Here is a 26,803-nt window from a genome sequence, read left to right as displayed (position 1 = left end):
AGGAGGCCGAGGCAGAATTGGATGAACCCAGGAGGCGGAGGTTGCAATGAGCTGAGATCGTGCCACTGCACTCCAACCTGGGTGACAGAGTGAGACTCTGTCTCCAAAAAAAGAGACAAGAATTCCAGAGTGTCCACTCATGCCACTTCTGTTCTTATTGATCTCTTTGCCTCTATATTCTCCTCACCTTCTCCTTTTTTTCTGGGCTGTTGAATACATCTGTAAAAACTCTTACTTAAGGCTGGGTATGGTGACTCATGCCTGTAATCGTAGCTCTTTGGGAGGCTTAGGTTGGGGGAACGTTTGAGGCCAGGAGTTCAAGACCAACCTCGGCAACAATATGAAACTCCATCTCTACAAAAAAATAATAAAATAAACTGGGCATGATGGCGGGTGACTGTAGTCCCAGCTACCTTGGAGGCTGAGGCAGGAGAGAGGGTCACTGGTACCTAGGAGTTCGAGGCTGCAGTGAGCTGCCATCGTACCACTACACTCTAGCCTGGGCCACGGAGCAAGACCCTGTCTCTTATAGTAAAAAACAAATGGGCCGGGTGCAGTGGCTCACTCCAGTAATCCTAGCACTTTGGGAAGCCGAGGCGAGCAGATTGCCTGAGGTCAGGAGTTCAAGACCAGCCTGGGCAACACGGTGAAACCCCATCTCTACTAAAATACAAAAAATTAGCTGGGCGCGGGAGCGCACGCCTGTAGTCTCAGCTACTCGGAAGGCTGAGGCAGGAGAATTGCATGAACCCGGAAGGCGGAGGTTGCAGTGACCCGAGATTGCGCCACTGCACTCCAGCCTGGGCAACAGAGCAATCCGTCTCAAAAAAAGAAAGAAAGAAAGAAAAACCCAACTCCTACTTAAGTCACAACATAGCATAAGGTAAAAGAAGTAACATATAACCAGCATAGTATCACCTTTCTTTAAAATATGTATATATTTGCAGTAGTCACATATTAAACCCATGCTGTGTAACGTGTATGTAGACATAATATTGGAAAAAAATTCACATTGTTAATACTGGTTATCATTGAGTTGTAAGATTTAAGGATAGTTTTTATTCTGTTTTCTAGGTTTTCTATCGTAAATATTTTTGTAATTAGCAGAAATCTAGTAAATAGTAATTAAACTACAGATTTCAAGTGATTTCTTTTGGATGTATATCCAAGTGAAAACAACAAAATTATCTGTTTTCCCCATAAAACCCCGTAAGTTTCAGATCCTTTAGTCTTCTGTTATCATTGGCCTGTATGATAACTTTGTGGAAATCAGCAAAAAGTACCATCACCCTCTAACTCCACCTTCATATGGTTGCCTTTCAAAGGTCTTCCGCCTTCTGAGGGTAAAAGCCTCACTGGGGCTTGACAAGTGGACTGAATTTCAGCCCCCACTAACTCCCTTGGCTGGTTACTTTTGTGCCACGCAAAACTGCACAACTCTGTGACATGGCCTTATTCAGTCTGTCTTTCCCCCAGTGTATGATTTAGCTCTATCCTAAGTCTCTAAACTTGTTTAATTTAACCTTTCATTCACTGAGTGTCAGCTACGTGACATCACGCATTGCCGTTACATCAGATAACCTTTTCCCTCCTCACATGCCACAATTACTCTCATGTTAATTAGTTTGCTCATTCCAGCTTTTTATTTTTGGGCTACATTCTCCCCTATCCATCTAGACTGCTATCTCCCCGAGAATTCTTTTCCTTGGAATCTTTGTGGCTTCCTTCAGTCAGTATTATTCTTCCTGTCTTCAGTCTTCTGTCCCATTTATTCTTCATGTTATTTATCTTATAGTTATTTTTCATTCTAACAAATAGTTATTGATGTTCATTCATGGGTCTGGCACTGTTGTAGGCACTGAAGATACAGTGGTGAAAGAAACAGACTTTTGCCCTCAGGGAACTTACATTTTAGTGGTAAAATAGTTAGTAAACATAATTGATTCTTTGAAACACGTGTTCAGTTTGTCTTAACAGCTATAGAATTGTAAGCCCCAGGACTAGAAATTATATTTAAGAACAAAAAATTGTTTCAGTATCTTAAGTATGTTTCCTGGATACTCATTAAAACTCTCAAAAGTTTGTTGGTGACCTTCATTTTAATTTACTTTAGCTGAGAAGTATTTTGTAGCATATATTTGTTTTTTAGTGTGGTCTTAGGTATTTATTGCAAAAGATTGAGGACAAGTAGTATAACCATATTTTATTAGTGAGGTGTTATCTCATTTTAATTTACATGAATTTTTTCAGTTATTTATTTACTTTTATTTCTTTATCGTATCTTTTTTCCTCTATATTCAAGAAGGTACAGGTATTTGGGGCATAATACTGAGATTCTCTTCAAGTCAAAGGATATTAACTGAGTGCTTGTCATGTGAAGATCCTAAAACAGGTGCTAAGGGGGATAAAAGTATAAAATAAGATCTAGTACCTGTTTTCAAGGGATTTAGAGTCTATAAGGAAGAACAGATAACAGATATGAAAAAACTCTGGCTTCAGTTTTTCTCATTTGTAAAAATGATCAGATGTCTCATTTAGTTAAATGACAGTGGAAAATAAGTCTAGAGTGATATTCCTGTAATATTAGCTCAGATAAGTGGGTGCAAGGCAAATGAGCTCTTGAATTGGAAGCTTATACAAAGCCCCCACTATAAACTAGTTCCGCCTTCACAATAGAAACCTTGATGGAAGTAAAACAGTCAAGTTAATAGGTAATGAAAATGTGTGTGTGAGATACCATGCTTAGGAGTTATGAACCTCTTGATCAGAAATTTAATTATCAGGCATATTCGTGTATTTTAAAATGCCAGGTAAACGGCAATATTAAGAGCTAATTAAAAGAATGTTAGTATTTGCTGAAACTGCATAATTGGAGAAAGTTAAGTTTAATTTGAGACATTGGTAGAGAAAGTTAAACTTTGCTTGTTTAGGCCAGTGCAGGAGCATGTTTACCAACAACCCCTGTGGTAACTTAGAAGGCATGGAGATAATGATAATAGAAAAACAGAAGTACCGGCCAGGTGCGGTGGCTCACGCCTGTAATCCCAGCACTTTGGGAGGCTGAGGCAGGCAGATCATGAGGTCAGGAGATTGAGACCATCCTGGCTAACATGGTGAAACTAAAAATATTAAAAAATTAGCCGGGCGTGGTGTAGTAATCCCAGCTACTTGAGGGGCTGAGACAGGAGAATCACTTGAACCTGAGAGGCAGAGGTTGCAGTGAGCCAAGATCACGCCACTGCAGTCCAGCTTGGGCGACAGAGCGAGACTCTGTCTCAAAAAAGAAAAGAAAAAAACAAAAGTGCTTCTACTCCTAGCAACTCTCAAGAGTTGATGCTCCCACAGTTTTTGCTGGGTTACCCACAACTATACTGAAATATTTTATTTCTGTTTCTATGCCATGCTCACTCTTATTAGGCCACTGCATGTGTTTTTCTTGTCCTGGACTATCTTTCTCAGTTCACTCTCTCTTTCCCATGGCTTATTCCTACTCATTCATTCCTACTCATCTTAGGTGCCACTTTACCCAGAAAGTCTTTTTTGGTCCCCAAATTTGAGTTAGATTCTTCCTAACAAAGGTATTTTTAAAAAGTATACTCTCTCATTGTAGCTATTTGATTCTTAGTAACTGCTTCCTTACTAATAACCCTGACTAGACTGTGATATCCATTAGGGCAAAAATTAGATTGGCTTGCATCTCCAGTACTTAGCATGGTGCAGGTATTTAGCAAATGGCACTGCTTTGCTAGGCACATACATTTTGATATGGCTATTTTTCTTCTTACAGGATTTTGTTTACAGTGGATTTGGGATATTATTTATAGAGCTGTGCTCTTGTCCTCAAGTTTATAGTCTAGCTGGAGAGCCACAGTGAAAGTGCATAAAAAAGTAAAATAATAGGGCCAGGGCATTGGTTCACAACTATAATCCCAACACTTTGAGAGGCTGAGGGAGGAGGGATCACTGGAGGCCAGGAGTTTGAGACCAGCCTGGGCAGCATAGTGAGACCTCATCTCTACAAAAATTAAAAAAAAACAAAACAAAAAACAAAACTGTGTGTGGTGGTACACACCTGTGGTCCCAGCTCCTTGAGAAACTGAGGCAGGAGGATCGCTTGAGCCCAGAAGTATGGAAACTTCAGTGAGCCGTGATTACCCTAACTGCACTGCAGCCTTGGCAACAGAGTAAGACACTGTCTTAAAAACACTAAAAATAATAAAAGGTAAAGGCCAGTATGAGTAGGTTAAATGTTGGCCCAAGGCAGAATAAGTAGCCCAATTTAAACATTTTTAATTTAAAAATGAACTTTGGACTCAATTTATATTTGTGAAATAGAAATAATATTGCCTGCCTTGCCAGTCTTACAGATTTGTCATGTTGAGATATGACAAAAAAACAAGATAATACAGTAAAACTTATTTGAAAAAATAAAGTTCTAGAAATAAGTGCTACAAAGGAGAAATTTGAGAGTGTTTGACAGCGAACCAAATAACATGACCTCAGAAGTTAGGAAAGGATTCTGTAAGAAAATAACATTTGAGCTGAGCTTTAAAAAAAGCCTTTCTGCACCTACCTGAAGATATGACTAAAATTAGAGCCTTAGAACCACCCCCTTGTAACTGCGTAGCACTCTGGAGGAGTTGAGCTGTTTACCTCATTTGCTCTGATGCAAAAAAAAAAAAGGCCGGGCGCGGTGGCTCACGACTGTAATCCCAGCACTTTGGGAGGCCAAGGCGGGTGAATCACGAGGTCCGGAGATTGAGACCATCCTGGCTAACACAGTGAAACCCCGTCTCTACTAAAAATATAAAAAATTAGCTGGGCACGGTGGTGGGCGCCTGTAGTCCCAGCTACTCTGGAGGCTGAGGCAGGAGAATGGCTTGAACCCGGAAGTCGGAGGTTGCAGTGAGCTGAGATCGCGCCACTGCACTCCGGCCTGGGCGACACAGCGAGACTCTGTCTCAAAAAAAAAAAAAAAAAGAGAGAAAGGAAAGGAGCCCCAGAAAAATTTGATTGATTTGTCCAGAGGGTTTTTATTTGTTTTTTTTTGTTTTTTTAAGATTTAAGTCATATAAATGAAAAGATGTATTTCTAAAAAGGGTTTTGATGGTCTGAAAAACTCATTAATACACTAGATATTTTCCTTCTACGAAAAAATGATGTTAATGTAGCATTTGTATTTAAAACAGTTCCTGAACTGGCCTCCTTTAGCCCCACTGATATTGAAGATAAGCCATATGTTTTACTATCTGTAACCAGAGTGACCCAGCTGTGGTCATAGATACTAGGGGAAGACAGGAACAGGAAAGAAAAAAAAACATAGTAATACTTCAGGTAAAAATAACCTGAGATTATTATATATAATTTGACTCATCTATATGGTAGCAATGTTTGTAAGTAATTTTTTTAAACTGCAAAAATGTTTTTATCTGTATTGAGACTGTAGTAGAACTTCCTTATAGTGTCTTTTCCCTTCTTTAATATTTTCTTATGTGAAATATTCATGCAAGAAGACTCATTCATTAGCAGGAGAAAATTATGTCTCTAATTTTTGCCTCATTAAGAAGTTTCACATTATATAACAAAGTTTACTGAAAAGTCACCATTTTCTTTTTGACTTAGTCATCTCATTTTTGATAGATTGCAAAGGTCGACTGCAAGGAAGTACTAGACATCATTTGTAATCTGGAATCTGAGGGGCAGGATAACACAGCATTTGTTCTTTGTACGACTTACCTTACCCAGCAGCTCCAAACTGCAAGTGTATATTGTTCTTGGTAAGTATATTTAGTTTTACACTCTTTATTTGTTAGTACATAGTATAGCATTTAGGATTTATGTAAAATGTTAATTTGTTTCTAATTTAAAACCTAGCATGACCTGTGAATAGCTTCTTGCTTCCACACACAATCATTTAATTAAAAATATCATTGGTTTAATCTAGTCAAGAAAAGGTAAAATGTTCCTGTTGATCATCCCATAATGGGTTGTCTGTTAACTCCAATATATGTCTTCTACCTTGAAGATAAAATTTTGTCAATATGAAACAAACCTGTGTTAGTTAGATTGTTTTTCTTTTCATTTTTTTAGTATCTTCTGGGTAGTCACTCCCCATTCTTATTTGGGAACCCACAAATGAAAAGGATCAAATTATCTAGGTTTCTAGGTCAAACTAGCACTAAAAAAGGAAATTCACTTGAATAGTAATCTCTTTTGCAACTTTGGAACTATATAGTTGAATTGCATTATTTTGGTTTTAATTCAATTTATATCTTGTTTGCCTACAGAATACTTAGTTGCTAAAAAGGAAACAGTAAGTGTATCCGTGGTTCTTTCATTCTAACTGTATTGAATCTATTTAGGCCAAAGGGACAAACCTGATACACAGGAAACCTCTAAAATGTAAGACTCTCTGTCAGTAAGTATCAGATTAGTGGTATGGATAATGCTATAGGAGATCAGAGAGAGGTGCTCACTGTATACCAGAGTATTAAAGGTGTCAGGGAGGAAGTAATATTTGAGATTTAATTCTAAGAATGGGTTGGATTTGCATTATCTTGATTAGAGGAGCTCTGAGTATTTCAGAACCTAAGGATGGCTTAAAATTGGAAATGAGCATTTTGTTTATAGGAAAACCTAGTAAAGCCTTTTGTGTACTTCAGCCCTCATTGATCTCCCTCTGGATCGTCTGTCTATTTTTATAGTTTTATGGTTAATACCATTGTATGTTACTATATTTCTTTTTGTTTATTATTTTATGTAGAAATTTTGTGTACTGTAATCTCACCCAGTCCTCATAATAATCATTGCACAGGTGAGGCAGTGGGAGGATCATAGGGACCAGAGAAAACTTGTAATTGTCCATGGTCTCAAGGCTAAAGTGGTAGAGCTGAGATTCAAGCCCAGGTTTTAGACTTCTAATCCAGTGCTTTTTTTCTGTATACTTGTTTTCTTGGCATAGGCCAAAATTCAAATTGTAGTTTTTTACCACCAAATCCACTATGCCAGAGTTATACCTCCTGTGAGAAGGGAGATAGTGGGATAGGGACTTAAATATAATTTCTTTATAATGAAAAAATATCCACCATTATAGCTAGGTTTTCAGTATGAATAATAAATTAAATCATATATAGAATGTGTTATAGATTGTGTTTAAAATATTTCTCCGCTTCTTCAGTCAGCCACCATTCACTCTTCCAGAGCTGTTAGTGGCTCTAGGATTAATGCTGTTCTTCTGTAGCAGGAAGAGATGAATGGAGATTTCCCTTTGTGGCCTCCTCAGGAGCTATAATGAGTAAAGGAAAGAAAATCTTAGTCATTTCACACTTTGTTAAAAGGAAGCTTCTTTCAAGCAATTCAAGGAGCAATTGCATCTTTTTTTTTTTTTGAGACGAAGTCTTGCTCTGTCACCCAGGTTAGAGTGCAGTGGTGTGATCTCGGCTCACTGCAACCTCCGCCTCCCGAGTAGCTGGGATTACAGGTGCACACTGCCACGCCTGACTAATTTTTGTATTTTTGGTAGAGACTGGGTTTCACCATGTTGGTCAGGCTGGTCTCAAACTCCTGACCTTGTGATCCACTGCCTCAGCCTCCCAAAGTGCTAGGGTTACAGACGTGAGCCACTGCGCCTGGCCACATCTTTTTTTTTTTTTTCCCCCTTCCATTGTTTTCGAAAGCCTTTTTTTTTTTTTTTTTTTTTGGGTAGTGGGATGCTGGAGTTAGAATATTAGAATAACATAAAACATTGAATTTTGGCCAGGCATGGCTCATGCCTGTAATCTCAGCACTTTGGGAGGCCGAGGTGGGTGGGTCACCTGAGGTCAGGAGTTCAAGACCAGCCTGACCAACATGGTGAAACCCCGTCTCTACTAAAAATACAAAAATTAGCCAGGCATTTTGGCAGACACCTGTAATCCCAGCTACTCGGGAGCCTGAGGTACCACAATCACTTGAACCTGGGAGGCGGAGGTTGCAGTTAGCCGAGGTCATGCCAGCCCAGGAGACAAAAGTGACTCCATCTCAAAAAAAAAAAAAACAAAAAACATTGAATTTTACTAAGGAAAATTAATCACAGGAATTCCGTTCATATGAGATAGATCTTTTGTTATGCTTGAGGTAGTGGGACATAAGGAGTATTTGTTTAGAAAAAAATTTTAAATTAAGTGGTATTTTGGATAAGAGAGATATCAGTATTTTTTAAATGTGACAATAAAGTTAAAATACAATAATAAAAGTAGTCATGCTTTTTTTAAACACATACGCTAGAATTTATGTCTTGGGAGTATCATTCTTGAGTGTAGTTACCATGAAGATAATATTTGAAATGTAAACTATGTAGCTATTGGCCAGGCGCAGTAGCTCACGCCTGTAATCCCAGCAATTTGGGAGGCTGAGGCGGGTGGATCATTTGAGGTCAGGAGTTCGAGACTAGCCTGGCCAACATGGTGAAAACCCATCTCTACTTAAAATACAAAAATTAGCCAGGCGTGGTGGCGTGTGCCTGTAATCCCAGCTACCCTGGAGGCTGAGGCAGGAGAATTGCTAGACCCCTGGAGGCAGAGGTTGCAGTGAGCTGAGATCGTGCCACTGCACTCCAGCCTGGGCGACAGAGCAAGACTCTGTCTCAAAAAAAAAAAAAAAAAAAAAAAAAAAGCCAGGCGCGGTGGCTCATGCCTGTAATCCCAGCACTTTGGGAGGCCAAGACGGGCGGATCACAAGGTCAGGAGATCAAGACCATCCTGGCTAACACAGTGAAACCCTGTCTCTACTAAAAATACGGAAAATTAGCCGACCTGGTGGCGGGCGTGCCTGTAGTCCCAGCTACTCGTAAGGCTGAGGCAGGAGAATGGTGTGAACCTGGGAGGCAGAGCTTGCAGTGAGCCGAGATCGCGCGCCATTGCACTCTGGCCTGGGTGACAGAGCGAGACTCCGTCTCAAAAAAAAAAAAAAAAAAAAAAGCCAGATGGTAGTGGTACGCACCTATAATCCCAGCTACTCAGGAGGCTGAGGCAGGAGAATCGCTTGAGCCTGGGAGTGGAGGTTGTGATGAGCCAAGATCACACTGCAGCACTCTAGTATGGGTGACACAAATGAGACCCTGTCTCAAAAAATCAAACAAAAACAAAAAACTATGTAACTGTCACTCAGAACGGTTTTTATTATTTTAGAAATTTCGCTCAGAGACATTTACAAACCACAGTAAAAGGTAAAAATGTTTTAAACTTTATAGCAGTTATTGTTTAACTTATTTATTAATCTTGACCCCAAAAGATTTTTGGCTGTTGAAGAAAATTAAAGAAGTACTAGAGGAGTAAGCTACCTGTAGATGCCTCTCAGTGGTAACGTAATTGGAATAGTCATGCATTTGAAAAAGATGACCATTTTGAGTGAGATGATGTTTGTATATAGAGAGGTGTAATTACTGCAGCCATTTTAAAGTCATAAAGTTGAACTTTGAACCTCCACAGTAAGCTTTCAGTGAGTATTTGATAGACTGGCCTTTGCTTTCTGTAATGTGCTAAGCTTAAATTTTGTGTTACACATTTGTATTTCTTCAGATGTAGTTACATGTCTGTTCTGCCCCAGCTAGACTGTGATATACCAACCAATATGTTGTCTAATTCACAGTTGTGTCCTAAGTAACTGGCGAAGACTAGCATATTTGTTTTATTTAACAGAATTGTATGGGAGAGAAAAGAGGTCATGGGGGTCAATTACTATTGTAATAGTTTAAAAAAATTTTTTTTTCTGTAATAGCCTTTTTTAGGGGATGATCATCCCTTAATTCCACAGTTTTATTTACTTCATTCCTAAAATACCTAAATTCTGAATCTCAGTGTAACATGTTAACTGGACTTCATGGGCTTCTTGCTATGTAGAAACACAGAGTGATGTTTGTATGTATATATGTGTGTATGTATTTATTCATTTGTTTTTGAGATAGAGTTTCACTCTTGTCACCCAGGCTGCAGTGCAATGGTGCAATCTCAGCTCACTGCAACCTCTGCCTCCCGGGTTCAAGTGATTCTCTGCCTCATCCTCCTGAGTAGCTGGGATTATAGGTGCCAGCCACCATGCCTGGCGAATTTTTTGTATTTTTAGTAGAGATAGGGTTTCACCATGTGGGCCAGGCTGGTCTCGAGCTCCTGACCTCAGGTGAGCCACCACACTGGCCAAAACACAGAGTAATTTAAAGTTCTTGCTTAGTAGCTAAATTCCTACCAAAATGTGCTTCTTGCTGTTAACAGAGCTAAATTTCCTTTCCGATTTTTATAAATGTATGTATAATTTGTTGAAATGAGCTAGGTAATGGGCTAAATCAAGGGTACAGTAGATCATCTGAACATTGGCAGCATACATACAGTGGAATCATTTTCCATGATTTTCAATGTTTGGCTTTGTTTAAAAAAGTCACATTATTGTAGTAATTGAAGAAGAACTTATCCTAGTGCATGTTTGATCTGTCAGGCTGTAGGTTACTATTGGATGTTGATTTCAGTGTTCCAGTGTACAGATTTGAATGGATGATTGAAGTGACATCTTGCATCCTCATGAGTAACATACTGGCTGTCGTGGTTTCAGGCATGTTTATATATTTGGGTGGGTAATCATTTTACATCAATTTATAACTATGCAAATATTTTTACAAAATACACCATAAAATGCCCATTTTTGATCATGCTTATTTGGAGTTAACATACCTGGAGCCTGAAATACTTAATTTGGAATAAACCAAGTCCTAGACATTCTGACTTACTGTTTTAAAAATTATTTGAGTGGCCAGGCATGGTGGTTTACGCCTGTAATCCCAGCAGTTTGGGAGGCCAGGGCGGGTGGATCATGAGTTCCGGAGTTCAAGACCAACCTGGCCAAGATGCTGAAACCCTGTCTCCACTAAAAATACAAAAAATAGCTGGGGATGGTGGCGGGCATCTGTAATCACAACTACTAGGGAGGCTGAGGCAGGAGAATCGCTTGAACCTGGGTGGCAGAGGTTGCAGTAAGCCAATATCGCACCACTGCACTCCAGCCTGAGCGACAGAGCAAGACTCCATCTGGGGGGAAAAAAATTATTTGAGCGTGTAATCCCAGTACTCTGGGAGGCTGAAGTGGGTGGATCTCTTGAAGTCAGGAGTTCGAGACCAGCCTGGCCAACATGGTGAAACCCCATCTCTACTAAAATTACAAAAATTAGCCGGGCATAGTTGCATGCGCCTGTAGTCGCCAGCTACTCAGGAGGCTGAGGCAGGAGAATTGCTTGAACTTGGGAGGCAGAGGTTGCAGTGAGCTGAGATCATGCCACTGCATTCGAGCCTGGGCAACAGAACAAGACTCCATCTCAAAAAAAAAAAAAAAAGCCAGGCGTGGTGGCTCATGCATGTAATGTAATCTCCCAGCACTTTGGGAGGGCAAGGTGGGAGGATCACCTGAGGTCAGGAGTTCAAGACCAGCCTGGCCAACATAGCGAAACCCTGTCTCTAAAAATACGAAAATTAGCTGGGTGTGGTGGTGGGTGCCTGTAATCCCAGCTACTCGAGGGAGGCTGAGGCAGGAGAATCACTTGAACCCAGGAGGCGGAGGTTGCAGTGAGCCAAGATCATGCCATTGCACTCCAGCCTGGGCGACAGCGTGGACTCCATCTCAAAAAAAAAAAAAAATTATTTGAGACACCTTAGTTCTCAACCTGCCTTTTACCACTTTAATGGATTTACCTAACTTTGTTGCCAGGCTGGAGTATAGTGGCAAAATCGAAGCTCGCTGCAGCCTTGAACTCCTGGGCTCAAGTGATTCTCCCACCTCAGCCTTCCAAGTATCTGGGATTATAGGCATGAGCCTCTGCCCAGCTTTAGTTAGTGAATTTTATTTTATTTGAGAGAAGATATTACTCTGTCACCCAGGCTGGAGTATACTGGTGAGATCACAGCTTACTGCAGCCTTAAATCCTGGGCTCAATGACCACCCTGCCCGCCCCCCGCTGCCTTTGCCTCCTCAATAGTTGGGACTACAGGTGTGCCACCAAGAGTGGCTAAGCTTTTTTTGTTTGGTTGGTTTTAGGGTCTTACTGTGTTGCTCAGGCTGGTCTTGAACTCCTAGCCTCAAGTAATCCTCTGCTGAGGTTATAGGCATGAACCACCATGCCCAGCCCTGCAGTAAATTTTAGATAGTTGACATCATTTACTCGTTTATCGTTATAATCAGGATTTACTGGCTTTGATAATTTTTATTCTGTTCAAATAGGACAGATTTCACATACATATGAGAGATTACAAAAATTTTTATTACTTAACGTGCTTAAATCTGAATAAAGCAATTGTGTGTTTAAAATGAACAGTTATCCCAGCTTGCCTGGTTGGTGGCTATTTTCACAGCTGGCCTATCTCAATTTTCACTTCTTGTGGTTAGGAAAGTAGCACTAGCCAAATAAAGGCAAATATTTAAAGGCATTTTAAATTAATTGTATTGGTTATAGCTCATATTTGCCATCCTGTTAAGCTTCATTCATTTATCTTTTTTTTTTTTTTTTTTTTTTTTTTTGAGACAGAGTCTTGCTGTGTCACCCAGGCTGGAGTGCAGTGGTGCAATCTCAGCTTACTGCAACGTCCACCTCCCGGGTTCAAGCAATTCTCCTGCCTCAGCCTCCTGAGTAGCTAGGATTACAGGCATGCACCACCACACCCAGCTAATTTTTGTATTTTTAGTAGAGACGGGGTTTCACCATGTTGGCCAGGCTGGTCTCGAACTCCTGACCTTGTGATCCACCTGCCTTGGCTTCCCAAAGTGCTGTGATTACTGCCATGAGACACCGCGCCCGGCCAGTCATTTATCTTTTGAGACACCATATATTCATTTCAATCTTTGAAGCAAGTTTTATAACTACTTAAAAATTTCACCTTATGCCAGGCACGGTGGCTCATGCCTGTAATCCCAGAACTTTGGGAGGCCGAGGCAGGCGGATCACCTGAGGTTGGGAGTTAGAGACCAGCCTGACCAACATGGAGAAACCCCATCTCTACTAAAAATACAAAATTATCCAGGCGTGGTGGCACATGCCTGTAATCCCAGCTACTTGGGAGGCTGAGGCAGGAGAATTGCTTAAACCTGGGAGGTGGAGGTTGCGGTGAGCCAAGATCGTGCCATTGCACTCCAGCCTGGGCAACAAGAGCAAAGCTCCGTCTCAAAAAAAAAAAAGAAAAGAAAATCACCTTACAAGAGCCCCAGTTCTCTCTTTAGAAATATAAGAAAATAAATTCCGTTAAATATATTTACTTTAAATTACATGTTTTCATTTCTTAAGCTTTGGATTTGTAGCCAACTTTCTGGGAGACAGTCTGTTAATAGCAATATAGGATATCAGTGTTTTTAAACTGGCTTATGAAAAAGTACAGATTTTTAAATGAAAATTATTTAATCAGTATCCATTGATTTACTTAAAAGAGCCACATGTATTAAGTGATAGCATTCTTTTTAGTTTAGTGGTTTTTTTTGGTTTTTTTTTTTTGAGATGGAATCTTGCTCTGTCGCCTAGGCTGGAGTGCAGTGGCGCTATCTCAGCTCACTGCAACCTCCACCTCCCGGGTTCAAGCGATTCTCCTGTTCTCAGCCTCCCAAGTAGCTGGGATTACAGGCATCCACCACCACACTCAGCTAAGTTTTATATTTTTAGTAGAGACGAGGTTTCACCATGTTGGCCAGCCTGGTTTCGAACTCCTGACCTCAAGTGATCTGTCCCCTTTCACCTCCCAAAATGCTAGGATTACAGGCATGAGCCACCCGCCATGCCCGGCCTCTTTTTAGTTTTGCTATTAGAAGTGATAATTTAGTTTCACTATTAGCTTTCCTTGCATTCACATTTTACATTCTCTCATTAGCATTTCTATCCTTGGCATTGTTGAGTTTCTAATGCTTTTTTGCTTGAGTGTTTCACCCATTAAATGTTTTTCTTTAATTTATTATTTTCAAGCTTTCCTTTTGTTTCCATAATGAATCTTTGTGAGATTCCTGTATTTTAGCCATTTCCAAAAAGTGCCATTTTACTTATTTCACTGGAAGTATTTAACCATTCCAAACTACAGGCTCTAAGTAGCATCCTGACATTTTAGATCTGGAAAGGGCCCTTTAAGATCACTGTATAGAAGTGTACCATTAGAGTGTCTATTTGTTGTATATATATTTCGTTGTTAGTTTAGTGATGGCTGATTATTTCTGCCCATTAGGACAGGGCTTAATTCAATCAGTATATTAATCACCAGTGTGAAGGATAAAACCTTTTAGAACAACATGGGATCTAAATAAGTTTTTTTTAAATGCCACTGTTAAGGAGGTAGTGTTTTGTTTTTATTTTTCCCCCTAAACACAAGAGAGAAGTCAGGGAATTGTTACGGAGGATTCTTAACAATTTTATCAGTTTGGGAGAAAGCAGTGGTGAATACAGACAGCTTTTAATCTAGTTTTTGTTTTCTCTACTGTCAGCTTTCTACAGATCAAAAAATTGGGTTGCCGGGGGCAGGGCAGCAAATACTAGTTACTTTAAATGTTTTACCATGATCTTCTTTTTTTATAGGGAACTGACTCTTTTTTGGAGTAAACTGCAAAGAAGAATTGACTCTTCTTTAGATACTTTTTTGGAGCGCTGTCGTCAGTTTGGTGTCATAGCTAAAACGCAGCAGCATTTATTTTGCCTCATTAGAGTTATACAAACTGAAGTGAGTACTTTATGCCTTCTCTGCTAACCGTAGCTGGAGGAAAGAAATGAGTGGGAAGATAACTTCTCAGGAAATTCCCTTTAAAGGAAGATAAGAAATAATGAGTTTTAATAAGATTAATGGAATTGACCACATCTGACTGTTTCTCCAGATTGACTTCCTATAATTAATCAGAAACAAATTGATGGTCAAACAAGTTAGGTGATATTTATTTCTAATTACTGTGAATGAAGTTGTGTCTCCTGTCACATTAAGAACATTTTAAGAGGCCAGGCACAGTGGCTCAAGCCTGTAATCCCAGCACTTTGGGAGGCCAAGGCGGGTGGATTACTTGAGCTCAGGAGTTCGAGACCAGCCTGGCCAACCTGGTGAAACCCCGTCTCTACTAAAAATACAAAAATTAGCCGGGCATGGTGGCGGGCGCCTGTAATCCCAGCTACTTTGGAGGCTGAGGCAGGAGAATCGCTTGAACAGGGAAGGCGGAGGTTGCGGTGAGCCAAGATTGCACCGCTGCACTCCAGCCTAGGTGACAGAGTGAGACTTGGTCTTTTTAAAAAAAAAAAAAAAAAAAAGAACATTTCAAGGTAACTATAGAACTTGGCTGTTTAAACAATTACTTTATAATTGGCCATTAGAACATTTTGTTTTGTTTAAAACTTTAATAAAGGTACTAATTTTCTATTGTTGAATAACATCACAAAAATTAATACTTAAAACAATGTCCGTTTTTATCAGTTCAGTTTTGTAAATCAGAAATCCAGCACAATGTGGCAGGATTCTCTTCTAAGATTATCATGTTGGCTAAAATGTAGTTTGCCAGGCTAAGTTCTATCAGAGGCTCTGTGGAAAATCCACTTCAAAGCTTATTCTTATTGACAGGTTTCAGTTCCTGTGGTTGTAGGACTAAGGTTTCTGTTTTCTGGCTGGCTGCCAATCAGGGTCTGTTCTCAGGTGCTAGAAGCTACACTCAGTCTTTACCTCTATTTTCAAGCAGCAAGGGTACAACAAGTTGGTGCTTGAAACCTGACATCCTCCATCTCTGACTTTAGTTTTCAGTTTTTGTTTGAGACAGGTCTCGCTCTGTCACCCAGGCTGTAGTGCAGTGGTGCGATCATAGCTCATTACAGCCTCAAACTCCTTAGCTCAAGCAATCCTCCTGTGTCAGCCTCCAGAGTAGCTGAGATTGCAGGCGTGTGCCACTATACCTGGCTTTTTCTTTTTTGGCGGGGAGCAGTGGTAGATACAGGGTCTTGCTTTGTTGCCCGGACTGGTTCTGAACTCCTGGCCTCAAGCAATTCTCCCACCTCAGCCTTCCAAAAGTGCTGGGATTATAGGTGTAAGCTGCCACACCTGCTTGAACTTGGGAGGCAGAGGTCGCAATGAGCCGAGATCACACCATTGCACTCCAGCCTGGGCAACAGAGTGAGACTCTGTCTCAAAAAAAAAAAAAAAAAGCAAAGATTAAATGACTTGGCTATATCCTATGTGCGCTTGCAACAGTATGCCAAGTCACTCTTGATCCCTCACCTTCCTAGTTTAAGACCCACCAATTTCTTCAAAATTCAGCTCCACATTCCATATCCTGATTCAGATTTATTCACTACTCCTTTCAGTAACTTTTTGGCATATCTGTTCAGAATATATAATAGTATTTCTGGTTACTTTTCTTTGAAAAGTGTTGTTAGTGATTTTTCAAATGTTACCATCCCAGCCAGATTAGGCTGTTTAAGAAAGAATGGCCATTCTTTGCTGTCCACCTCACAGTCTTCCAAAAGGAGTTAGTAACTTGTTGAGAAACTGAATTATTTTAAAATTTAGCTGACTTTCCCCAAGTCCTCTCTGCTCTTACTTACAAATGATAAACTTATATCACATCATCCTAATAAGTCAAGAGACCCATGGTCTAGTCCTGTGGAGCCACTAAAGCAACATGGCCTGTTTTACTTGGACTACATTCCAAATGAGAGGGAGAAACTTCTATATTCTTTAGGCCACTACTGTTGTGGGAAGTCTGCCATTCACAACAGAACCAGATCCTAGCTGATACAGGCTAGGTAATGCCTCTCTTTCAAAAAAGCTAGAGTCTCAGCTCGTCTGAAAGGTAGGGAGTTATCTCAATTGATTGTTCACAGTCAGTTACAGACTGAACTCTGTTCTACTCTTTCCCCCTTCTCACTATTACACTTGACTAGTTTTAAAGAAAAAAAGTTGGAGTCTCAGTTTGCAAGGGATTCTACACTCACTCACTCCCTTTTCACCTACCAGTCCACATCTCTTCTACTCTTCAGGCCAAATATCTTCTTTTTTTTGAGATGGAGTCTCACTCTGTTGCCCAGGCTGGCATGCAGTGGCGTGATCTCAGCTCACTGCAACCTCCGCTTCCCAGGTTCAAGGGATTCTGATGCCTCAGCCTCCCAAGTAGCTGGGGCTTTGGGCCTGCATCACCACACCTGGCTAATTTTTTGTATTTTTATTAGAAATGGGGTTTTGCCATGTTGGCCATGCTGGTCTTAAACTCCATGCCTCAAGTGATGTGCCTGCCTTGGCCTCCCAAAGTGCTGGGATTACAGGTGTGAGCCACTGTGCCCGGCCTAAATGCTTTTAAGTCCTTGCTCCTCTGCTCACTAGTTAATGACATTGGGCAACTTAACCTTCTGAGTGTTGGGGGTTTTTTGTCTATAAAATGAGGATAATATGTGCAAAAAAGTTTATTTCAAATAAGTGCCTAGGCTGTAGTAGGGGTTCTGTAAGTCAATGACAGTGATTTCTTTGTGTTCCCAGCATTTAGAATGAATGATGCCCAACACAGAATTAAATGCCTGGCAAATTGTTTACTGATTTAAACAGTGGAATTTACTCCATTATTTTACATCGTATTCTGTTAAATAGTTACAATGTGCCAGCGTTATTATTTCATCTTTATAACCTTAGGAGGAAAATCTGTTATTAACATTACTGTTATCATTTTACCAATAAGGAAACTGAAGTTTAGAGGCTGAGAACTTGTCACTTGTTGTGAAGCTGGGGTTCAAAGGCAGTCAAAGTCTGATTCTAAAGTCTCTGCTCATAGCAGTGCGTTTTAAGCCACTCTGACATATCTTGCTTTTCTTTGCTCATGTCATTTTTGTATTTTATTTCAGCCTCTCAGATAAAAAGAGTTATCTTGTATGTACCAAGCTTTTATCACATATGACCAGGTCTTCCTAATTTTAAACTAGTTTCTGAGAACCTGCTGCCATAGCAAGATTTCTGATTTCTGTTTTTTCCCTGGAAAGCTGAGATTCGGTACACCTGTGACGGTGACTATAAATTACCAGATTCTTTCAGGAGGAAATGGAGAGTATCATTTATTTATCTTTGAAGTTTTGAAAAATCCAAGTGTTCATGATACAGAGAATTTTTTTTTGAGACGGAGTTTCGCTCTTGTTGCCCAGGCTGGAGTGCAATGGTGTGATCTTGGCTCAACTGCAACCTCCACCTCCCGGGTTCAAGCGATTCTGCTGCCTCAGCCTCCGAGTAGCTGGGATTACAGGCATGCACCACCACACCTGGCTAATTTTGTAGTTTTAGTAGAGACGGGGTTTCTCCATGTTGGTCAGGCTGGTCTCAAACTCTCGAACTCAGGTGATACACCTGCCTCGGCCTCCCAAAGTGCTGGGATTACAGGCGTGAGCCACCGTGCCCAGCCAAAGAGAATTTCTTAAATTGAATTTAATCTTAGACTCACATCTATACCTGTGTTTCCTGTTGCTGCCATTTTAAACCCTGCCCCTCTACTCAACATCATTCTATTTTGAATCCTCCAGTGACCATTTTTATCCTGAATTTCTTTGGATTCACATGCATTTATTGTTTATGCATTCGGGGTACAGATAAATTCCTTGGAAGTAAGGAACTGCTTTAATACACAGTGCCTAGTAAATGTACATTGTTTGTAGTTGTAGCATCTAATTCAGTTCTTTGCATGTTTAGACAAGAAATATCTAAATGTAACTTTCATGAAGAAAGATTTAAGATAAAATTTAGGAACTCTAAAAGTTTTTACAAGCTAAAATTCCTTATCAGTGAAAGTTATATAATCTTTCTGTATGCAAAAAAATAATTTTTTTATCCTCTTTTACTTACAGGCACAAGATGCTGGTCTTGGGGTGTCAATTTTACTGTGTGTCAGAGCTCTTCAACTCAGATCAAGTGAAGATGAGGAAATGAAGGCATCAGTTTGTAAAACAATTGCCTGTCTTTTACCAGAAGATTTAGAAGTTAGACGAGCCTGTCAGCTTACAGAATTCTTAATTGAACCCAGTTTGGATGGATTTAATATGTTAGAAGAACTATATTTGCAACCAGATCAAAAATTTGATGAAGAAAATGCACCGGTTCCAAATTCTCTTCGATGTGAGCTCTTACTAGCTTTAAAAGCCCACTGGCCTTTTGATCCTGAGTTTTGGGACTGGAAAACTTTAAAACGACACTGCCACCAACTTTTAGGACAAGAAGCCTCAGATTCTGATGATGATTTAAGTGGCTATGAAATGTCCATTAATGACACAGATGTTTTAGAGTCATTTCTCAGTGACTATGATGAGGGTAAAGAAGATAAACAATATAGAAGAAGAGATTTGACAGATCAGCATAAGGAGAAAAGAGACAAAAAACCCATTGGCTCTTCTGAAAGATATCAGAGGTGGCTTCAGTACAAGTTTTTCTGTTTGTTATGTAAGCGGGAATGTATAGAGGCTAGAATTCTTCATCATTCTAAGATGCATATGGAAGATGGAATTTACACCTGTCCAGTTTGTATTAAAAAATTTAAGAGAAAAGAAATGTTTGTTCCTCATGTGATGGAGCATGTTAAAATGCCACCAAGCAGAAGGGACCGCTCTAAAAAGAAATTACTGTTAAAAGGCTCTCAAAAGGGTATTTGTCCTAAGAGCCCCTCTGCAATCCCAGAGCAAAACCATTCATTGAATGACCAAGCCAAAGGAGAGTCTCATGAATATGTCACATTCAGCAAATTAGAAGATTGCCACCTGCAAGACAGAGATTTGTATCCATGTCCCGGTACAGACTGTTCCCGTGTGTTTAAGCAATTTAAATACTTAAGTGTGCATCTCAAAGCTGAACACCAAAATAATGATGAAAATGCCAAGCACTACTTGGATATGAAAAATAGAAGAGAGAAGTGTACTTACTGTCGACGACATTTTATGTCTGCTTTTCACCTTCGAGAGCATGAGCAAGTGCATTGTGGGCCTCAACCTTATATGTGTGTATCTATAGATTGCTATGCTAGGTTTGGATCAGTAAATGAACTACTTAACCATAAACAAAAGCATGACGATCTGCGTTACAAATGTGAATTAAATGGCTGTAATATTGTTTTCAGTGACTTGGGACAGCTTTACCACCATGAAGCACAACACTTTAGGGATGCATCTTACACATGCAACTTTCTTGGCTGTAAGAAGTTCTATTACTCCAAAATTGAATACCAGAATCACCTTTCAATGCATAATGTTGAAAATTCAAATGGAGACATAAAGAAATCAGTGAAACTTGAGGAGTCTGCAACAGGTGAAAAGCAAGATTGTATTAATCAGCCCCATCTACTTAACCAAACTGATAAATCACATTTACCTGAAGATCTTTTCTGTGCAGAATCAGCTAATTCTCAAATAGATACAGAAACTGCAGAAAACCTGAAAGAAAACAGTGACAGTAATTCTAGTGATCAGTTAAGTCATAGCTCTTCAGCTTCAATGAATGAAGAGCTAATTGACACACTAGATCACTCTGAAACTATGCAGGATGTATTGTTATCTAATGAGAAAGTCTTTGGGCCCTCCAGTTTAAAAGAAAAATGTTCCAGTATGGCAGTTTGTTTTGACGGGACTAAGTTTACCTGTGGTTTTGATGGCTGTGGTTCCACATACAAAAATGCAAGAGGAATGCAGAAACATTTACGGAAGGTTCATCCATACCATTTCAAGCCCACAAAGATAAAGACGAAAGATCTGTTTCCCTCTTTGGGTAACGAACATAATCAGACAACTGAAAAGTTGGATGCAGAACCTAAACCCTGCTCAGATACAAACAGTGACTCCCCAGATGAAGGTCTAGATCACAATATTCACATTAAATGTAAACGAGAACATCAAGGTTATTCCTCAGAATCCTCCATTTGTGCTTCTAAAAGGCCCTGTACAGAGGATACCATGTTGGAACTTCTGTTACGCTTGAAACATTTAAGCTTGAAAAACTCAATAACACATGGATCTTTCTCAGGGTCATTGCAGGGGTACCCATCCAGTGGTGCTAAGTCTCTTCAATCAGTTTCATCTATCTCAGACCTTAATTTTCAGAATCAAGATGAAAATATGCCAAGTCAGTACCTTGCACAGTTGGCGGCTAAGCCGTTTTTCTGTGAGCTTCAAGGATGCAAATATGAATTTGTGACCAGAGAGGCTCTGTTAATGCATTATCTTAAAAAGCATAATTATTCAAAAGAAAAAGTCCTTCAGTTAACCATGTTCCAACATCGGTATTCCCCATTTCAGTGTCATATTTGCCAAAGGTCATTTACAAGAAAAACACACCTTAGAATTCATTATAAAAATAAACATCAAATTGGCAGTGACAGAGCAACTCACAAACTATTAGATAATGAAAAGTGTGATCATGAAGGCCCATGTTCAGTAGATAGGTTGAAAGGTGATTGTTCTGCAGAACTTGGAGGTGATCCCAGTAGTAACTCTGAGAAACCACACTGTCATCCTAAAAAGGATGAATGTAGTTCTGAAACAGATTTGGAATCATCTTGTGAAGAAACAGAAAGTAAAACATCTGACATTTCATCACCAATAGGCAGCCATAGAGAAGAACAAGAAGGAAGAGAGGGCAGAGGTAGCAGGCGAACTGTTGCTAAAGGAAATCTGTGTTATATTTTGAATAAATACCACAAACCATTCCATTGTATTCATAAAACTTGCAACTCCTCATTCACCAATCTAAAAGGCTTAATTCGCCATTACAGAACTGTACATCAGTACAACAAAGAACAGTTATGTTTAGAGAAAGACAAAGCAAGAACCAAAAGGGAACTTGTCAAATGTAAAAAGATATTTGCTTGCAAATATAAGGAATGTAATAAACGCTTCCTGTGTTCCAAAGCTCTTGCTAAGCACTGTAGTGACTCTCATAACCTAGACCATATTGAAGAGCCTAAAGTACTTTCCGAAGCTGGATCTGCAGCAAGGTTTTCTTGTAACCAGCCTCAGTGCCCTGCTGTTTTTTACACATTCAACAAGTTGAAGCACCACTTGATGGAACAGCATAATATTGAAGGGGAAATACATTCAGATTATGAAATTCATTGTGATCTTAATGGCTGTGGCCAGATTTTCACCCATCGCAGTAATTACTCACAACATGTATATTACCGACATAAAGACTATTATGATGATTTGTTTAGAAGCCAGAAAGTAGCAAATGAGAGACTACTAAGGAGTGAAAAGGTATGTCAAACAGCTGACACTCAGGGGCATGAACATCAGACCACCAGGAGATCATTTAATGCTAAGTCTAAAAAATGTGGCTTAATCAAAGAAAAGAAAGCCCCAATAAGTTTTAAAACCAGAGCTGAGGCCCTCCATATGTGTGTGGAGCACTCTGAGCACACACAGTACCCCTGCATGGTTCAAGGATGCTTATCTGTGGTGAAGTTGGAGAGCAGCATTGTGAGGCATTACAAACGCACTCATCAGATGAGTAGTGCCTATTTAGAGCAACAGATGGAGAATCTTGTTGTTTGCGTTAAGTACGGTACCAAAATTAAGGAGGAACCCCCTTCTGAAGCAGATCCCTGTATAAAGAAAGAAGAAAATAGAAGCTGTGAATCAGAGCGCACAGAACACAGCCATTCCCTGGGTGACAGTAGTGCACCCATCCAGAACACTGATTGCTGTCATTCAAGTGAAAGGGATGGAGGTCAGAAAGGGTGCATAGAAAGCAGCTCAGTATTTGATGCAGATACTCTGCTCTACAGGGGAACTTTGAAATGTAACCATAGTTCCAAAACCACTTCCCTAGAACAGTGTAATATAGTTCAGCCTCCTCCTCCTTGTAAAATAGAAAATTCCATACCTAATCCCAATGGGACTGAAAGTGGGACTTATTTCACAAGTTTCCAGCTGCCTTTACCAAGGATCAAAGAATCAGAAACTAGGCAGCATAGTTCAGGGCAAGAAAACACTGTAAAAAATCCAACCCATGTCCCAAAAGAGAATTTTAGGAAACATTCACAGCCCCGGTCATTTGATTTGAAGACTTACAAACCTATGGGATTTGAATCTTCATTTCTGAAATTTATTCAGGAAAGTGAAGAGAAAGAAGATGATTTTGATGATTGGGAGCCTTCAGAGCACTTAACATTAAGTAATTCTTCACAGTCCAGTAATGATTTAACAGGGAATGTTGTGGCAAATAATATGGTGAATGACAGTGAACCTGAAGTTGACATACCTCATTCTTCCAGTGACTCTACAATTCATGAGAACCTGACTGCAATCCCACCTTTAATAGTAGCTGAAACAACAACAGTTCCTTCCTTGGAAAACCTGAGGGTTGTATTGGACAAAGCATTAACAGACTGTGGAGAGCTTGCCTTAAAACAGCTTCATTATCTTCGGCCAGTGGTGGTTCTTGAAAGATCTAAGTTTTCCACACCAATTTTAGACTTATTTCCAACAAAAAAGACAGATGAGCTTTGTGTAGGAAGTTCATAAGTAGCAATTTTGTTTTAGTAACAGACTGGCTCCAACACTGCAACATGGGGACATTTGCCAACTCGAACAAAGGCTGAGAAGCAGCCACACCGTTGTTTAGGGTAGAATAGGCTGTGTATTTACATGAATGTATAATATCTATGTCAGCAGTATTGGCTGAGTCCATTAGCTCTCCAGTTGGTTTAATGATTGGGTTTATTTTTGTTTGTTTGTTTATTAAAAAAATGGAACTGTACACTTGTTTGGTGCTAATTAATACATCAAAATATACTGGGGCTTCCTTTTTCAAATTAAGTGTGCATGATTGTATATGGAACAAATACTAAGGTCCCAGGGTGGGAGGGCTAGGGAAAGGGATATGGAGTTCTTACTTGACTTGAATGTGCACCTGAGGGTGCTTTGTGTAATATATTGTACACTACAGCATCTTATATTTTTTGAGTTGAGTTTCAATAAATTACAATTTTTCACCCATTCGTTGTTTACTCATAATGAGCTTTCATGCCACATGTAAACTGAAATTGCACTTGTATTTTCTGAAATATGCCATTCACATTTTACCCCAGTAATTTTTTTATTTATTATTAGCTAAATCATTCAGAACAAGGTTCTTTTTTTTTTTTTTTTTTTTTTAAGACGGAGTTTCGTTCTTGTTGCCCAAGCTGGAGTGCAATGGTGCAGTCTCGACTCAATGCAACCTCCTCCTCCCAGGTTCAAGTTATTCTCCTTCCGCGGCCTCCCGAAGTGCTGGGATTACAGGCATGAGCCACCGTGCCCATCCCAGAACAAGGTTCTTTTTATCTTAAAATTTTTGTTTTTGTGGAAAGATAATTCTGAGATTGAGTAATTAGCTGTGGGAGTCAAGATAGCTCCCAGAGGATGTCCAGATGTTGGCCGAGTAGAAAGGAGAGGATATGCCAACCAGAACATGAAGGACGTAGCAAATTCAGAGGGCATGTTTCTAGGAAACTACAAATAATTTGATATGCCGGCAATAAAAGGGGAACAAGAGAGTGACATCATTGTAGAGATAGCAGGAACTAAATCATGAAAACTAAGGAGTTTGGATTTGAGTCTATAGGCATATATCAGTTGAAGTGTGGAGTGCTCACTTGATTTGAGAAGCTGAAATTGGAAACAGTATACTTGAAGTAATTGAGGCAAGCTTGGTGAGTGTATTGACTGACAATTGCAGCAGAAGGCAGAGTAGATGAAATTGAGATATTTAAGGAGACAGGATTTTGGGGGCTTGGAGAGAAGGAAAAGATTTGGTACTGATGCAACCATTTTAAGTAGGTATACAAAGAAGGAATGAATATTTGGGAAGATAATGGAAACCAAGGTGAGTTTGGCTTTTAGATGTGTTGAGTTTCATTGGACTGTGGGATGTCTGTGTCTAATGAGGATAGCAGTATGTCCTTTTAATACAGCAGCTTTATTTCCTGTTGCTTGTGAAGTTTTCAACTACTTTCATTAGCTAGTAATGAAGCAACTCAGACAACTAACATCTCTTTCTCATCCTTGTGGTTAGATTTTTTTTTTTTTCCGACAGAGTCTTGCTTTGTCGCTCAGGCTGGAGTGCAGTGGCGCGATCTCGACTCACTGCAACCTCTGCCCCTCCAGGTTTAAGCAGTTCTCTGCCTCAGCCTCCAGAGTAGCTGGGATTACAGGCGTGTGCCACCACGCCCGGCTAATTTTTTGTATTTTTAGTAGAGACAGGGTTTCACCATCTTGGCCAGGCTGGTCTTGAACTCCTGACCTCGTGATCCACCCACCTCGGCCTCCCAAAGTGCTGGGATTACAGGCGTGAGCCACCACGCCTAGTCTGTTGTGGTTAGAATTTCAAGACCTTTTCTCTGACTCTTAAACCTTATTTTCTTGTTTTGTCAGCTCTTCAGGAATTTCATTCTGTCACCTCACCCTGAGTCTAAAGCACTCCCATAACCAAGTCATTTATTGTCTCAGATCCCAGTAGGTAACAGAGGATTCTCAGAAATCTGAGTGATCTGAGTAAGACTCTGTTGAAGGAAGTGGCAGAAACAAGGATCTTAGAGACTGAGACCAGTATTGTTTCTTTGGAATCAAGCTAATTTCTTCAGTGGCTTTAATTTCCTCACTTACGAAGGGAGGAGGTAGAGGTGAAAGGTCCCTTTTTGTGATATGAGCATGAGAAGCACCTGTAGGCCTAGTAAAAATTCCTCATACGAGAGAGATGGTTAGTCCAGAGTAAGAGAAAGCTACTAAGACTGAACTATATCCATTCAACCACACAGAACTTGTAGCCCCTGGAAGGACCAAGTGAGGCCATTCACAGTGGAACTAAACCCAGATTTTAATAACCCAATTAGGCCGGGCGCGGTGGCTCATGCCTGTAATCCCAGCACTTTGGGAGGCTGAGGTGGGCGGATCATGAGGTCAGGAGATCAAGACCATCCTGGCTAAGACGGGGAAACCCCGTCTCTACTAAAAATACAAAAAATTAGCTGGGCGTGATGGCACACGCCTGTAGTCTCAGCTACTTGGGAGGCTGAGGCAGGAGAATCGCTTGAACCCGTGAGGCGGATGTTGCAGTGAGCCGAGATCGCGCCATTGCACTCCAGCCCAGGTGACAGAGCGAGACTTGTCTCAAAAAAAATAAAATAATTCAAGTATAAGCCTAAGTAGTTGATCTTAAGATCACTGTCTATCCCAGTTAGAGCAGCTTGCATCATTTGATCTTTATTAAAGACTTTTGGCTGGGCGCGGTGGCTCGCACCTGTAATCCTGGCACTTTGGGAGGCCGAGGCGGGTAGGTAACCTGAGGTCAGGAGTTTGAGACCAGGCTGACCAACATGGAGAAACCCCGTCTCTACTAAAAATACAAAAATTAGCTGGGTGTGGTGGCAGATGCCTGTAATCCCAGCTACTCAGGAGGCTGAGGCAGGAGAATTGCTGTTGGACGCTGAAGGTGGAAGTTGCAGTGAGCTGAGATTGCACCATTGCACTCCAGCCTGGTCAACAAAGCAAGACTCCATTTCAAAAAAAAAAAAAAAGACTTTCCTGTTTAAACCAGCATGAGTGACTATACGATAATACAGGGCAAAGGGTTATTTTTTTAGCTTGTAGTAATCATTTTAACTTGATATCTCTGGAATTTGTCCCAACCCTGGCACAGACCTGAAAGTACTGACTTTGTTTTCAAAACTTTTTCAATTCAAGAGTGCCTCCAAAATGGTGAGTAGGAATGAAGACTTCCAGACATTTCTATTCTTGCCTTTACCCAGAATTCTCTTGCTTCAGTGTTTTCCCCATTTTCATGAGCCCATGTGTGAAATAGGG

General features: G+C 40.2%; 1 protein-coding gene across 1 annotated transcript in view; it reads left to right on the top strand.

Annotated features, from left to right (window-relative positions):
* RLF (RLF zinc finger) overlaps positions 1-23,959 on the top strand; it is a 79,313-nt gene extending 55,354 nt beyond the window's left edge. Inside the window, exons 6-8 of the mRNA XM_004025531.4 lie at positions 5,641-5,777; positions 14,561-14,702; positions 18,830-23,959. Of these exons, the coding sequence (XP_004025580.3) occupies positions 5,641-5,777; positions 14,561-14,702; positions 18,830-23,485 (4,935 nt within the window). The 3' untranslated portion in view covers positions 23,486-23,959. The remainder of the gene's footprint in view (positions 1-5,640; positions 5,778-14,560; positions 14,703-18,829) is intronic.
* Positions 23,960-26,803: the final 2,844 nt, after the last annotated feature.

The sequence above is a fragment of the Gorilla gorilla genome, chromosome 1, assembly GCF_029281585.2.
Source record: "Gorilla gorilla gorilla isolate KB3781 chromosome 1, NHGRI_mGorGor1-v2.1_pri, whole genome shotgun sequence".
NCBI classification, from domain to species: domain Eukaryota; kingdom Metazoa; phylum Chordata; class Mammalia; order Primates; family Hominidae; genus Gorilla; species Gorilla gorilla.
Note: the sequence above shows the minus strand (reverse complement) of the source record. Positions and strands in the feature narration are given on the sequence as shown.